The 16,068-nt window shown below is 36.3% G+C and overlaps 1 protein-coding gene across 1 annotated transcript in view; it reads left to right on the top strand.

Annotated features, from left to right (window-relative positions):
- The window catches only part of vapa (VAMP associated protein A), a 22,918-nt gene extending 7,103 nt beyond the window's left edge, over positions 1-15,815 (top strand). Inside the window, exons 2-6 of the mRNA XM_015382193.1 lie at positions 9,524-9,676; positions 11,164-11,267; positions 12,607-12,684; positions 14,284-14,451; positions 15,611-15,815. Coding sequence (XP_015237679.1) covers positions 9,524-9,676; positions 11,164-11,267; positions 12,607-12,684; positions 14,284-14,451; positions 15,611-15,775 — 668 coding nt within the window. The 3' untranslated portion in view covers positions 15,776-15,815. The remainder of the gene's footprint in view (positions 1-9,523; positions 9,677-11,163; positions 11,268-12,606; positions 12,685-14,283; positions 14,452-15,610) is intronic.
- The last annotated feature ends 253 nt before the right edge of the window (positions 15,816-16,068 follow it).

Raw genomic sequence — 16,068 nt, 5'->3', positions numbered from 1 at the left:
ATCAGACTCATATTCTGACTAGAATTGAGTAGGACTACGTCAGGCTATGTATTTCAATAGATCCTATAGAAATTTTAAGGAAGCCAAATCTTAAATGTAGCTCAAGGAGCCACACCTAACTAACTTATTCATATTTATGTCAATTTTTGTTCTTACGCAGGCGTTTGTTTTTTTCATTTTAAAATCAAGAAACCAAAGCACAATAAATTCTGAAATACATGTGTAATTTCTTTTTTTTTAACGGAGTAAACATTCAACTAGACTTCTATGCTCAATTTTGTTTATATTTCTATTTAATGTGAATTTCCTTAACATTTAAGATTGTCTGAGAAGTAATCCTGCCGTGTTTGGTGTGTTGAGAGGGATCAGGTCTGCTATGAGCAATGTCTGGATCACGCCATCACAAATAATGGAGATCCAAGGTGTTGGAGTGTCTTGTCCTATAACCTACTGCGTGGTACTACTGCGTGGTGTAACTCAGTACTACTGCGTGGTGTAACGCAGTACTACTGCGTGGTGTAACGCAGTACTACTGCGTGGTGTAACGCAGTACTACTGCGTGGTGTAACGCAGTACTGCACAGGTCTGATTTTTCAAACCATTATCCACCCACACCCATGGAGCTAAGAACCAAGACCCGACCTCTGACTAAGGGAGGGCGACCCGACCTGTGATTACGATGTAAATACACAGCCATTTATTTTCGTTCAGTGCTTTTATTCTTTATTTTTCTAGCTTCAGTTGAATATTCTCTTAACGACATTGCTGACGCTCACATGCGTACTGCGCTTACAGATGACACACAGTAAACAAGCCGAACACCGAAGGACCCTTTCTTTGCCCTGCAATTGCAAATCTAAACCCAAGCTGGCATGCATACAATACATCAATCAAAATAATCATCTTTTGAAACAATTGTTTGATATTTAAAATCAATTTAAATATTTATATATTTAAATAGGGTATAGAAATTTTCCGGTTCAAGAGCACACAAGAAATTTATTTTTAGGAAAAACACCTCAGAGCTCAAATGAACTTCTTCCAATGTCACAGTTTATTTTATTAACCAGCTGATTTTTAGGCCTTTCTCTTGTTCTCTGAGCAGTTACTGACTGTGTTAAGCTTTGTTCTGAATCATAAACAGCAGATGAACAGCAGTTGCACATTTTAAGCTATCATTGCTGGGGTTTGGGAACATTTTTCAAAAGGAGCAAAACATCCAAAGGATCAACCTTTATCTTTAATTGAATGTAGGCTGCCTTTGAGTTTTACCTCATAAATCGCCATTATCCTTGCACATTTAAATACATTTTCTCATTAAGATATAGAATTTATAAATTATCCAAACAGAATAATACTTATGTTGTTCGCCCTTTTTATTCTACCCCATCAGATTTTAATTTATTTCATCCCAGTGAAATAATGTAGTTTTATTTTCCACACGGTGCTAAAAAAGGTTTGTAATCATTTACATGAATGTATGCATCTCCAGAGGTTTGACTGTGTTTCCCGCCTCACATCTAAATGTTCTAAGTGAAATGGGCTCTTGTGATGCTCAGCTGGATTCATCACACTGTAGGATAAAAAAAAAATCACAGTTTTTATCGTTGTGTTTTGTGTCTCCTGAGTTTTAAAAATTGACCTACAATTTTAAAATCTTGCCATGTGAATCAGCCTTTAGTCCTGTCTGTGGCTGCAGCTAACAGTTGTTCTGGTAATTCTGTATTCTAGTGGTTATTGAGATGATTATTTGTGTAATATGAACCCTTATCAAAACATTCTTTAAATATTTTAGTTGGTTATGGCGTTATGAACAATAGATATGCAAGTTTACAGATTTTTTTCTTCCGTTTATTAAATTAATACAACTTTTTCATACATAAATTGTGAATCCCTATTAGATATTAATGTTTGAAGCAGAGGATACAAGAGGTCTTGTTCAACCATCTTGACTCCTGAGCAGCTTTTGATCTAAGCTCTTATTTTGGCTCTCTGTTTTAATTGAGCTTCACATGTATTTGAAACGTTTTTTTTTTTNATATATTTAAATAGGGTATAGAAATTTTCCGGTTCAAGAGCACACAAGAAATTTATTTTTAGGAAAAACACCTCAGAGCTCAAATGAACTTCTTCCAATGTCACAGTTTATTTTATTAACCAGCTGATTTTTAGGCCTTTCTCTTGTTCTCTGAGCAGTTACTGACTGTGTTAAGCTTTGTTCTGAATCATAAACAGCAGATGAACAGCAGTTGCACATTTTAAGCTATCATTGCTGGGGTTTGGGAACATTTTTCAAAAGGAGCAAAACATCCAAAGGATCAACCTTTATCTTTAATTGAATGTAGGCTGCCTTTGAGTTTTACCTCATAAATCGCCATTATCCTTGCACATTTAAATACATTTTCTCATTAAGATATAGAATTTAAAAATTTTCCAAACAGAATAATACTTATGTTGTTCGCCCTTTTTATTCTACCCCATCAGATTTTAATTTATTTCATCCCAGTGAAATAATGTAGTTTTATTTTCCACACGGTGCTAAAAAAGGTTTGTAATCATTTACATGAATGTATGCATCTCCAGAGGTTTGACTGTGTTTCCCGCCTCACATCTAAATGTTCTAAGTGAAATGGGCTCTTGTGATGCTCAGCTGGATTCATCACACTGTAGGATAAAAAAAAAATCACAGTTTTTATCGTTGTGTTTTGTGTCTCCTGAGTTTTAAAAATTGACCTACAATTTTAAAATCTTGCCATGTGAATCAGCCTTTAGTCCTGTCTGTGGCTGCAGCTAACAGTTGTTCTGGTAATTCTGTATTCTAGTGGTTATTGAGATGATTATTTGTGTAATATGAACCCTTATCAAAACATTCTTTAAATATTTTAGTTGGTTATGGCGTTATGAACAATAGATATGCAAGTTTACAGATTTTTTTCTTCCGTTTATTAAATTAATACAACTTTTTCATACATAAATTGTGAATCCCTATTAGATATTAATGTTTGAAGCAGAGGATACAAGAGGTCTTGTTCAACCATCTTGACTCCTGAGCAGCTTTTGATCTAAGCTCTTATTTTGGCTCTCTGTTTTAATTGAGCTTCACATGTATTTGAAACGTTTTTTTTTTTTGTGTGTTTGTTCTGTGTTTCATAATTGTCTAATTTAAAGTCTTTTATTCTTTAAACACCATTCCGTTTTTTTGTTTTTTTTTGTTTTACTCCAATTAATTAAACAGTGCAAACTAATTCAAAGAACAGTACCAAACTCTTTACTGCAGTGGACATTTCCAGGTGTTGCAGAGTTGAGGCCTTGCTATTATGGAATGCTAATAGTTTTACACTGCAAGCTTATTAATTCTTATTAGTAAAGAATTTGATGCTCTTATTGCTTTCTTTGTTCCTACATTTTTTATTTTTTTTTGCTCCTTGCCGTCTCGTTCCATAACTGAAAACTGCTCTTGGCATCCAGCTGTCAGCAGCTTAGGCTATCATTAACAGTGCTACACAAATGACCACCCAGCTGTTTATTGAACAGTGTGTGCTGAATAGTTAAATAAAGCCTCGAGGGAAATAATTTGCTTAAAGTAATTTTAGTAATCAAGGTACCTCAATCTTTCTAGGAATCTCTTTTCCTCTTAATTTCCTGTCAGACGGAGATTCAGCAAAATACATTAGGGTCTTTGCAGATAATATCATGGCTATCTTGTTTTTTATATTTGCATATTTCTAAACTGTGAAAACTCAAAACAAATGCGTTTACAAACTTGACTGGTCTTAAAAGCAAGGTGTATCAGTGAGTCTTAGGAATCAGAAACTACAGACAGGCTTCTACTGTGAGTCTTTCACTGACATCCGTGAAAACACTGAAGTGTAGATGAAGAAAAACCAGTCTCACAAGGTTTGAGATGACCTGACCAGATTAGATGTCCTAATCAGTCTTTTTTTTTTTTTTTTTTTTTTTTTGTGGAACATAATGTTAGATTCTGGTAGTCATTGTTAGTTGCAAATATGTGTAATGGTTGTGTTTTTTTTTTATAAAGCTTGTATGAAAATAAACTTTGAGACGATATTAGATTGTAGAGAAATAAGAGGAATGGCCTTTATGTTAAAGCAGAGTAATGACATCCTGTGTGTGGTATTATGCTGTTCTATGCTCCTGCATCATCCTGTAACTGGCTTCCATGTTGTAAACAAAGGAACCTTAATAATGTGTTGTTTGTGTTTACTTTTTAGATTTGTTATTTTTAGTGTACCTTAACAGTATTAGATGAAGTTAACTTTAGGTTGAGACATCAACCAGGGCTTTGTTTCCTGAAAACTTAAAAATATGTTTCTAATGTTCATTGGAGTTTGTTTTTTTTCCTTCTACTTCTCTTTCTACTGTCCCTACTTCTCCTTCTACTGTCCCTATCTGATATTGATATCAGATATTTGGCCAATATTTGGCCAATATCAGGCAAAAATAATAATATAGGATTATATCAGCCTGCACCTAAAATCTCAGATATTGCTGATTAAAAACACTCCACTTCTGTCTGAAGTTAATAAAACCCATAGGTTAATAAACAAGGGGTCAGTTGTTGACTGTTGTTCTGTTTGTGTAATATCAATTGACCAAACCTTTTTTTCATTCCACACTTCAAAATTAGTATGATTGGTGCTTATATAATATCGGCATTCAATATCTGGTATTGCATCGGAAATTAAAGAGTTGTATTGGGACATCCTTAGTGTTCAATTTATTCCAGTGGAATGTTGTAAACATAAACATAGGATACTTTTATGCGGCCAGTTGAAGGGACTCTTCACTTCATGTCCACAGGTTTACAAACTCACTGGCTAAGTTGCCTAAGTTCCTGGGGTGTGGTAAGGTCATTGTTCACTGGTAAAGAGAGAGTTGTGTTTTCTAAAGTGAGGGCTAATTGAAAACTATCACAATTACATCTTTTAACAATTGTATCACAATTAGATTGTCTTGAAATTGTGTAGCCCTAAAAAAAGCAAGTGTGTGTGTGTATATATATATATATATATATATATATATATATATATATATATATATATATATATATATATATATATATATATATATATATATATATATATATATATATATATATAATATACTCTATTCCTGCACAAGTTTCCCTAAAAGCATCATATGCTTGGAGTACAGTTCTACCTGGTTAATCTGTTTGTGCCCAGATAAACAATGTTTTAAAAGGGATCCAGAAAACAGGAAAGGTTCCTGGAGTGGAAACGGGTTTTTTTTTTTTTGGCTTTATTCCTTGAGATGACAATCTCTCTTCTTCAAGGTTCATGAAACACATCCTTTGTTTTTGTTTGTTTTTCTTAATTCAGACCAATATTTTGCCCTTTTTTGTAGTTTTCCATGTCTAGTATTGTCGTAATGAGTAAAGTGGAGCTCCTCACTCCATCAGTTAAGGTTGAATTACTTGTCAGCTGAAACAAATTTATGATATCAGTATTTTTCCGAGTTAAATGCCTCCCCTGCTTGTTTTGTCAAAACCTGGTGGAGGCTGTTTGAGATTGGGTTCTTTTACTGGCAAGAGATTGCTATGACTACATTTTCAACTTGTTAAATAACAAGTTAAGACCACAGCAGCTTTACAGAGTTAATACAAGTGATGAAAAAAAACCCTCATGCTCTTTTTGACTTCCTTTTCTACCACTACATAATAAAAATGTACAGGCAGCTCAGAAGGACAGGCTGTGCAGGTTAAAGCTGTCCTCAGGATGAGGTATTTCAGGTTTAAAGGAATGCTTTTTGTGCTGCACCAGTTTTAGAAACAATCAGTCATGAATGTTACTTTAGGTTTAGTTGGGTGGAGTCAGTGAGGCTTACAATACTGAAGCTTCAGCTGGGGCTGTAAAATCCTTTAACAATAATCTGTATTTGTTTGTAGCCTTATCAATTTTGTTTAGCAAAGTTTTTTATGTCATTTATATTTGTCTATGGTTTACTTTGGGGCAAATTGTATTTAGTCAGCCACTGAATGTCCAAGTTTACCCACTTAGAAAGATGATAGAGGTCTGTAATTTTCATTAGGTACAATTTAAATACAGGAGACAACATTAGAAGGAAATCACATTATAGGAGAATGTGTGTGCAAACCATGGTGGGAAAAAACTAATTGGGTAGTTACAAAAGCTAAACTCAATACCTTGTAGCATTACCTTTTGTGGGGATCGGGGAGATAGAGCTAGAGAAATAGCCGTTATTGTAGTCAGTGTGCTTGACAAAAGAGGCCAATAATCTATAAAACTGACGATTGCAGTTTCAGTGTGTAACTGCTTTACCGTGGTTGCAGGTGGTTCAGTGCACCACTCTGTATCACTCTGATAGTTTGGATATTAACAGGAAATATGAACAGTGCCTTGACAATGGAGAGAGGATCAAAGAAGATGTAGTGGGCTTAATAAGCAAAGAGGATAATAGGGAAAAATATATGGGTTAAAAAATCCTGCTGAGAACCCTGTATGATGCACAATGATGTCTATGTCTACTGATTCTGATGTGCAAATTCTTTTTAGGCTAAAAAAAGAACTAAGTTAGCACTATTGGGAAAACTACTCAATGTATAGTTATTATTTTTTTTGTTTTTTTGAAGATGTATTACATTAGCGTTAGAATAGCATGTAAAAGTTAGTGTTATAATAAAAGTTCTCTCCAAAATAGTTCTGTTCAGTTCAAGAAACGGACTATTTTAAATGTCCAAAGGGCAAAATAAGCCAGCGTTTATCCACAAACGACATCCACTTATTGATCTTTTGGAAATAAGACTCCAATTATCTCAAAAAACCATGAAAAAATATTGCGGCATCTGTTAGACATTTGCTTCAGATTTAGTACCGATCGCGTCCCCCTCCCCAATTGTCATTTACGTTAGCTGTTGTTTTTTCCCCGATTCCACAGACGGTATTGTCCCAGAGAACAAAAAAATTCTCCAAAATAATCCTATAGTTATCAGGCATTCGATTAGTTTTTGTAAACTTTTTAATGTTTCAAGGTTACCTGCTTGTAAACAGCGCAGCCTGCTTGTTCCTGCAAATGAAGTTTTCTGTAGGGGCATAAGATATTCCACCAATGAATGGGGCCCATCACTGCGGAATATGACCAATAAGATGTGACTCCCGCGATTTTTTTAGATTTGAGTTTAGAGCGAGAGCCCAAGAGACTAGAAGGGGCATAATACCCGATTGGCAAATTGTTTACATTTGAGAGAAATTTCCGGGGGAATATTAGGGCGTACCAAAGCTGTACATCCCAAAAACAGGGTGTACAATTACTAACATTTTTAGTAAAGGGGCGTATAATGTATGCCCCTATGCATTGCTAGCTAAAGCCTGGTCCAGAACACACAGCAGTCCATCTGCAGCTGGTTGCTGCTCACACTGACTGTAATGTTAAATACCCTGGATAAGGGGTATCAAACTTCATCAAACATCATCGAGTCTATAAAAGGGCATTAACTGTTTCAATGAAACGCATGATTTCACAAAAATCACACTGATCAAACTTTTAAGCCTTCCATATACTTTGTCACATTGATAGGCTGTACAACAGTGCAGCAAACCATTATTATCTGCAAGAACATGTCCGTTTACTGAAACATATCGACAATAGTAGTCATAAATAATGCTGCTTTGTTATCAAAGGTTAAGCAATACTATATTCAATATAGGGATAATTCAGGTACCAAAAATCTAAACAAGATTTTGTTTAGAGGTCAAAGAAGGGCTGGACAATAATTTCTCAGTGTATATCTCAATATGATTTTATTCACAAACAGTGATATGACTTTTTAATGGATTATCGGTATTTCAATATAAGTTGCAGTCTGTGGCTTCGTCCTGTTATCCTCCCTGAACCCTATATAGAGCACTTTATAGTGTTTACGCCCTTTTATATGACTTTGAATGTCTGGTCACAGTCACAAGGAGCAAAAAGTATTTATCTGTCCAAACAATCAGTTCATTATAAAATCCACTATATAGTCCAGATCTATGTGGTGATTGGTGGGTCAGGGTAGACGTTTCCGACACAGGCCAATGATTACAGTGGTAGGCTAGATGAGCAATGGCGGTCGGCACAGACACAAGCCTGTGGCTGCAGCAGTAGGCTGTGCTCACGGGTAGACTCAGATTCAATTTCATAGATGTGACAAAATAATTGAAATTAATTTGTACAGGCACCTGTTGGGACGTTTTCCTGACGGTATTTTTTGAGGCTTTTGTATTCATTATATCGATATTAAAATAATATTGCATCAACCGATACAAAGAAATGTATACAGATAAAAGTTTAGGCCATATCATTAGGGCCTTAGGTCAAAGGGTCGGATGAGACTATGCAAGTGCACATTTTGTACATTTTAAAGATGTTTGGCCATGTATATTCAAAAGCAATTCTTGACAGTTAGCATGCCGTCAGATAGCTGTCATGAGACATGCTTACTGTACAGGCTCCCAAGCTAATTGGCCCAGATTGAGTTTGTGGAACCTCTGACTTGGCAGCCACTTGTGTTTTTGACATGACATTGATGATCAAAGTTGCTTGTGCTGACCCTGGTTAAGGACCTAATTTGAAGCCAGTGCTGTCACAAGATGGAGATCTGTTGCATGACCACTGATCCCCTGATAAAAGACCCGACAGGGGAACCATTCCCATTTCCAATATCGTCATGGGACGTCTATATGAAATTATCTGTAAGGGGGTTCTAATTGATTCAGGTGGTTTGTTGGGTCTAATTTACAGGAGAGACGTATGCAGGAAGAAGTTGTTGCTGTGTTCTGAATAATTACCTATAACTTATACATACATACATGGCATGGATTTTATTCTAAGGACCTACACTAGGTACTGCATACAAGAGATCAATGATGCAGGGTTTTTTTAAACAAGAACTGAAATATTATTGTTTTGACATTAGTCAAACCAAAATAATAGTTTATTTATCATGTGGAAAAATGGTAACAAAAAAGGTTTCCAAGAGGTTTGAATACATTGAACAAAATGTAGAAATTGATTTAAAAATGAAGAGATTTTTTTTTTTTTTGCACCATCAGAGTTTAAGATGCTTCTATTGCAAAATGAAAAAATTTAAGTGAGGAAAGAAGATGATTTATTTGCTTACTTTCTCTTTTTTTTATACCCTAATGCTAGATGCTGCAGTCTAGCTTCAAGTTAACCCTCCCGCTATTCAATAAGCCTTTTAATTGTCTCAGTCTAATTGAGTTGCTTTTCTCTGTTTTTCCCCGCTAATCTTTTTAAAGTCCCTTTTGAACCTTGGCAGCCGAACACTGCAGGCCCTTTGTTCTTACAGTTGGGTTGCGTTTGTTCAAATGTTCTCCCCGCTAAGGAGAGAATGTTATCTCTTCAGCTGATTTTTATAGGAAACTATGCATATTTTGCAATTTCATTCGTCTGCAGATCTGAGATTTGTTTTTTGCCTGGGATATAAAACTAATGAGGATTCTTTTTTTGTTGTTGTGTCTTTCAGGTCCTTTCACAGATGTAGTCACCGCCAACCTCAAACTGAAGAATCCTTCTGACAGAAGAGTATGTTTCAAAGTGAAGACGACAGCACCTCGCAGGTACTGCGTACGGCCAAACAGTGGTGTCATTGATCCAGGAGCAGCTGTCAACATCTCTGGTAAGGCTTTTAGATAAGTTGAAGCTTGATTTTGGTTGATTTAAAATGGTAGTTTTGGATAAAGGAAGGTAATGATCTAGAACAGAGCCTTACCAATCAGTCCTGATCTACTTAAACTAGTACTTAAACTATTCCTCATTTTCTTGTTTTAAAAGAAATGTGGACCTAATTTAAACTGGGTGTGCATTTTTTTAATAACTCCAGTGTTTTGAATTACCCCATACTAAGACATTAAAAGGGATTTATTTTCTATTCATATTGAGTTAAGGAGATAGACACTTGATTCAGATTAAATCCAAAACAGTCTAGCTTATTCCTACTTTATGCAGACCTTAATATTTTATCAGACGTTTTATGCGATTAGTTATTCATGAAAAGCCCATAGTATTATTGACTTTGCAGCAATATATTGTGAGCAATCATGTGGTAAAGTGGAAAGAAACCACCTTGTTTTTAGAGGTGGAAACCTTGAGGAGAACCAAGCTCATTATAAAACATCACCTTTCTTAGCAAACTTAAGGCTGATTTATACTTCGAAACTAGGTCGTCTGCCTAGGTGTCACAGTGAACAAATTAATGTCCCCGCCCCCTCCCCAGACACTCTGCTGCACCTCTCCCGAATTGTAGGTGAGCGCAGACAGTGCCGCAGACAAGAGGCCGGCTTGTTTTGTGTTTATGCCCACAATTGCGAAAAAACAACTTGTGAAGTTTGACCCGCTAGAAAAGCGAGGTGTGCGAGAATGATGGGAGCCTTTTCCCACCTGGATCTCCGCTATTTTTCGCCGTCATGTCCCCCCGTTGTCGGACAAACTCGCCCCCATTTCCTCACCGCCTAGACCCACAGCAGATAGCGCAGACCACGCTTCAATACTGGGCATGAATAAAAAATTTCTGCGTCAAGCTCACTGCGACACACTGCTGCAGGGTTGTACAGATGGCTGTAATTACTTGGTTATCCATTTGCACAATAATCAGGGAACATGGGTATTATTAAGAATTAGTAAATACAGGTAGCTAACTGGTTTGGACATTGTTGCTTTGCCCTTTTGTTGAACTGTATTTTATATTTGATAAACATAACCATAATAAAGGTGGTTGCACTGAACTTAGAAATGTTCTACCGCTTGAGAAGCAGCCAACACCAGGCTCTCCTCACCCACATGAGAGCAAGTTGTTGTGCAACAGGTGGACCGGCTCCTGTAAAGTTAGCAGTTCAATACGATGGAGTACAAGATCAGCACCTGCAGTCTGTATGTAAATGATCTACAGTGGCACTGTGTGCCAACGAAATACTACACCGCAGTATGTAGATGCTTAAAGCTAAACCAACTCAAACAAGGCCACTCATTCATTTACTTTTGTGTTTTTCTTGCATGACATATAAGTGAAAATGATAATTCCTAGTATTATAATGCTTTGGATTCTTTTAGGTTGAGGCATTTATCGCAAAATTCTGCTTTTAAAGTCTCCTTCCTTTTTGTTCCCAGTTATGCTACAACCCTTTGACTATGACCCCAACGAGAAAAGTAAACACAAATTTATGGTGCAGACGATTTTCGCCCCATCGAACAATTCTGACAATGACTCCCTGGTAAGTATTTGGTTGTTTTATTTTTTTTTTTTTTTAATACAATGTTTCTTGTATGTGGCAAACTGAAAGATGGGTGTTTAACCACAATCTGGACTATTGATGCAGGCATATCTGATGGCATGCTAATGATGAGGAAGCTGCTTATTTGCATGACTTTGGTTAATCTATTCCCTGTTTGTAAAACTCATCTTTTACTGTAAGCAGTTTTACATTTCTTATAATTTAGTCATTTTCTATGAAATTAATACATTTCCCTAAAAAAAGATTTCTCCCCCTTTATTTAGGCTAATATTATTTATTTTATGTTTTTAGCACAATCGAAATCCCATTATTTAGAAAGCCAGGACAATCCCAGCAGCATATGCATTTGATTTGCCAAAACAAGATCAAAGGACCTAAATATTGACTGCAAGCATTTTTAACTGCACTAAAAGTACTTGACTGTATATATAAATATATTCTACAATGCTTTAAATTGGAAATTAAACTCACTGTAACAGATTTTCCACTTTGCATTGAAAGGCCCTTTAGGTACAATTCTTGTATGTAGGTGTGCATACAAGACTTTATAGAAGGAGGAAGAAATAAGGACTGCAAAGGGAGGTTGAATTTCCTCTCAGGCCCTCAAGCAGCAAAAACAAGTCGAAAACCTATCATTTAGTGTGACCTATGACTGTTTTAGCTAAAGATAATATATGATGGTATATTATTACTATGTGCAGTATGAGTAATGCATTATTGGGAGTCTCTATATAGCCAATTGGAAATTGTTCACACCAAAGGGTTAAATCACAACTTTTGGAACACAGTTGCCTGCAAAACAAGCAGTTTGTGCATCTTATGATTAAAACTGTGGAAAAACAGAGCCCATAAGGTAAAGTTGGCATGTATTTATGTTGTTTTTATCAGAAATATTAGAATTCTGTATGTTATTTCTTTGGCCCATTCTGACATTTTCTAGTTACCTTTTCTGTATGAAACCTGCAAAACATAATGGAAGACCCCATTTGTCCAGCAGGGGACAGCAAACGCTGAAACCTCTACTTCATTGTTTCATTTTTTGTTTCAGATGTTTCCTAACTGCTGAATTTCACTGTAAAATTCATTCATAAAATGATGCAATAACTGTGAACAGAATAAACTGAAAGTTGGGACAATGCTACTAATCTATTTTATTTTGAGTTTTTATCAGCCTTTTAGACTTGAATATACTGTGCAGAGAAAAAAGATATGCTGACTTGGATGTATGTTTCCTTGTGCTTATGGTTTTGTTTGTGGAGAAAATTCATCTGGATGCAATTTGACTTAATTAATGACATGTGCATTTTTTATCTGTTAGTGGAAAGACGCAAAACCCGACGATCTCATGGATTCCAAGCTGAGATGTGTCTTTGAGATGCCTTCTGAGAACGAAGTGGTAAGAGGAGCCAGTCCTGCATGAAGAAAGACATTGTATAACCTTCTTTGACTCGGTTTTTGTCTTTCAAGTTCCTTTAGGCTGTTTGCTTTTCTAATAGAGCAGATTATTGTAGAAAAAAAAGTGCAAAACCCTTAAGAAAATGTTTATAATTTGCTGCTCTGACCCTCTAGTTTTGGATGGTAAAAATCTTTTTTGGCAAGAAGATTATCAAAACAAAAATTATTCACGTGGCTATACCATATGTCACACACTGCAATCTAACCCTTTAATATCTTGGCAGAGATGATCAGAAACAACACCAGCCGGACAAGTTGTCTGTGCCGATAAACTGATTATCCATTTGAACAAAGGAGAGAAAAAAAAAAAATGAGAGAAATGAACAATGAAATGATGGCAGGTAGTTGGGCTTGTTTACATCCATTTAAGTGATTTGCAAGTTTTAACACCCCACAAATGTTTTTTTCATACTTTACAATCAACAAGCAGACATTTTTGGGTGAAATATAAATGCTAGTGTCGCATATTTTTGAAACGTTGAAAAACAAAACATGCCCATTTTTTCAAAGCAGAAATAAAATATGTGATGTGTAAATATGGCCCCCCTTATTCTAATGTTGCTAAATACAATTCAATGAAACCCAGTCCCTTCAGAATTCAGATTTATTCTGTGTGGGAGTTTTATCCCAGTAAATTCAGCCCCTGAGATTTGAAGGAGAACATTAACAGCATCGTGGAGACAAGGAAACACAGCAGACATGTCAGGGTGAAGGTAGTGGAGAAGTTCAAGGTGTTCTGGATTGTTTCTCAGCAGAATGACACTAAAAGCTCCTGTAATATTTATTCACATCTATTTTTCCTTTCATTGGCTTGAAAATATTTTTTTTATACCGCTTTCCACCAATAACAAAATCATCCCTTAAACCTGTTAGACATTTAACAAAAATAAGTATTTATTTTCACATTTGTGGCTCTGAACAGGGAACCGATGTCTCTTTTGGCTCTAAAAGTTTCAGACTCCTGGCCTAAATGCAGCCATATTCATAAAGTCCAGACCTAAATTTGAGTCGGAATAAGTGGAATGAATAAAAACATGCTCAGACCAACTCCATCCAATTTGTCTGAGGTATTGGTCTGTCATATTAAATCGAATAGGATACACTGCAGTGTGTTTTTTAAAGGCAACAAAAACAAAAAAAGGGGTAAAAATATTTTTTCCCAGGTTGACTGTTGACAATCTGACTTGTACATCATTTCCCATAAACAAAGTTCAACTTTATTGAGGATAAAAAGCAGAAAAGTTTCGAGTTGTAATAACGTCATTCTTTGTCGTCTGTTTTTAAGGCCAACCTTCATCAACAGTGTGATATTTGTATTCCTGTACTCCCATAAAGCAGGCCTCTATTTGCCCATGTTGTCATCTTGGCTGTCTCACAAACAAAGCCACATCAAGCATGACTTTGTGGTCTCTTTGATCTGGTGCTGAGAAACTCGGACAAGGCTGCCTTTCTTTGGCATATCCGCTGCATCTAATGGCTCGAGTCTGGCCATGCTGGATTTCACCTCAGTCATGCTTTTCCTTCTTTGTTTCTTGGCCAGAATGACGTGGAAGTGACAAGAGCAGCCCCAGTGATAAACTCTATGAAGACTGAGCCAACGGTTCCTGCTGCTGCAGCAGACGACACAGAGATGAAGAAACTGCAGGACAAGTGCAAGAGGCTGCAGGCGGAGATAAACAAGCTCAACGATGAGAACAGGCAGCTGAAGGTTAGAACCTCTGAGAAGACTTTGATTAAAATGGGAATTTGGGAGCTCTTGTTTTTCTTGTTTCCCAAACCCATTTTAAAGGCAACTCTACATTTCAAGAGAGACAAAGTTGCACACCATTTCTTTTTAGTACACAATCGAAATGCAAAATAATAGAGCTACATGCCATGGTTAGTTACTGGGCGTGTGATGATCCTTTAGAAGAGAATTACATAGTCCTTAATCAGGTGATGCTAAAAACTGCGACAGTCTAAAAAGTTCCAAACATACTATTTAACATTCCAGGTTTAATATTAAACTGGGATAAAAATAAATTATTTCAGAGCTTTAACTCTATTTAATGTTACAGAAACAATGTGCAGCTCAACTAAAATGTCTTTAGAAAAGAAAAACATTTATAATGGCTGCATAGATGCAGATCCTGTCATAAGTTCTGATTAACCGTGACATTAAAGCCTATAGAATTTGTACGCTCCTTGCACTATTTAAAGCAGGAGTGTGGAGGCCTTTCCTGACCTTTTTATTGTTGCATCTTGCAGCTTAAACCTTCCAAAGCATTAGTCAGCAGAAATATTTAAGCAAATTTCCAAGACACTGGATTTACCTCTGATCACAGAGTAGATGGTCATTATGAGACAGATAATAGAGCAGCAGTTACATTACCAGGAACTGGAGTCACCTCCTAAACTGGAAATGATACGGAAAAACAGGTCAGCAAAAAGCCTGCTGCAACATTTATCTATTTTTTATAGCAAGTAGTACATGTTGGCTGTGTGGTACATGGGACACCATTATCTTTATATGCTCAGACTTATAAAGAAGAAAGGCTCCTGCCTTTATTTGCATCTAAATTTAAACCACCAAAGTCCTAACCTGAATAAAATCCTTTAGGATTCTTTAATTAAATCCAATACTTTTAAGTTATGGTGTGTTGGTTTAAAAACGGACCTCTGCATAAATATCTGAAATAAAAGCACAACATTTTTTGTAGTTATTCTTTGAAAACTGAGGATAGAAAAGTTGGAGATATTATTTTTACAATTTTTTACAATGAAAAAGTGGAAATGTTGACTGTGTCACTTTACAAATAGTGTTAAACCCTTGTTTGCATGGTCGCTGCAATGGTGGTGGTTTGAGTTTTGTGCTTTTTTTCCCCCAGGAGGATACAGTAAGGATGAGAAAGATGCCTCCCCGCTCAGACCACATGACGTCTAACTCAACCAGCGTTGTCGGCCGAGAAACCAGCGCCGCCTTCCTGCCCTCCCTCCTTGTCGTCATAGCTGCCATCTTCATTGGATTTTTCTTCGGAAAGTTCATCTTGTAGACTGGTATCGTGTGTGCCGGCCATATCCCTCTGCTCCGGCTCCAAAAAGAAAAAAAAAAAGAAGAATAAAGGTCTGAAAGAGCAAGAAGTCTTTCTGTTGACTTTGCCATATCATTGGTTGTGTGGCATACAGTGAACACATCTGTACAGCATCATCCAAAGGTGTCGCCTTTTTACAATGTCGCACACTTATTAAACCCAGAGAGTTCACTGAAGAACCCTTACAAAAAAAAACAACATAAAAGCTATTTCTCTTTTTCTTGTTTTCACATTTTGATTAATGGGTTTACAGA

Source organism: Cyprinodon variegatus, unplaced genomic scaffold, assembly GCF_000732505.1.
Source record: "Cyprinodon variegatus isolate N-32 unplaced genomic scaffold, C_variegatus-1.0 Scaffold253, whole genome shotgun sequence".
Taxonomy (NCBI): Eukaryota; Metazoa; Chordata; class Actinopteri; order Cyprinodontiformes; family Cyprinodontidae; genus Cyprinodon; species Cyprinodon variegatus.
Note: the sequence above shows the minus strand (reverse complement) of the source record. Positions and strands in the feature narration are given on the sequence as shown.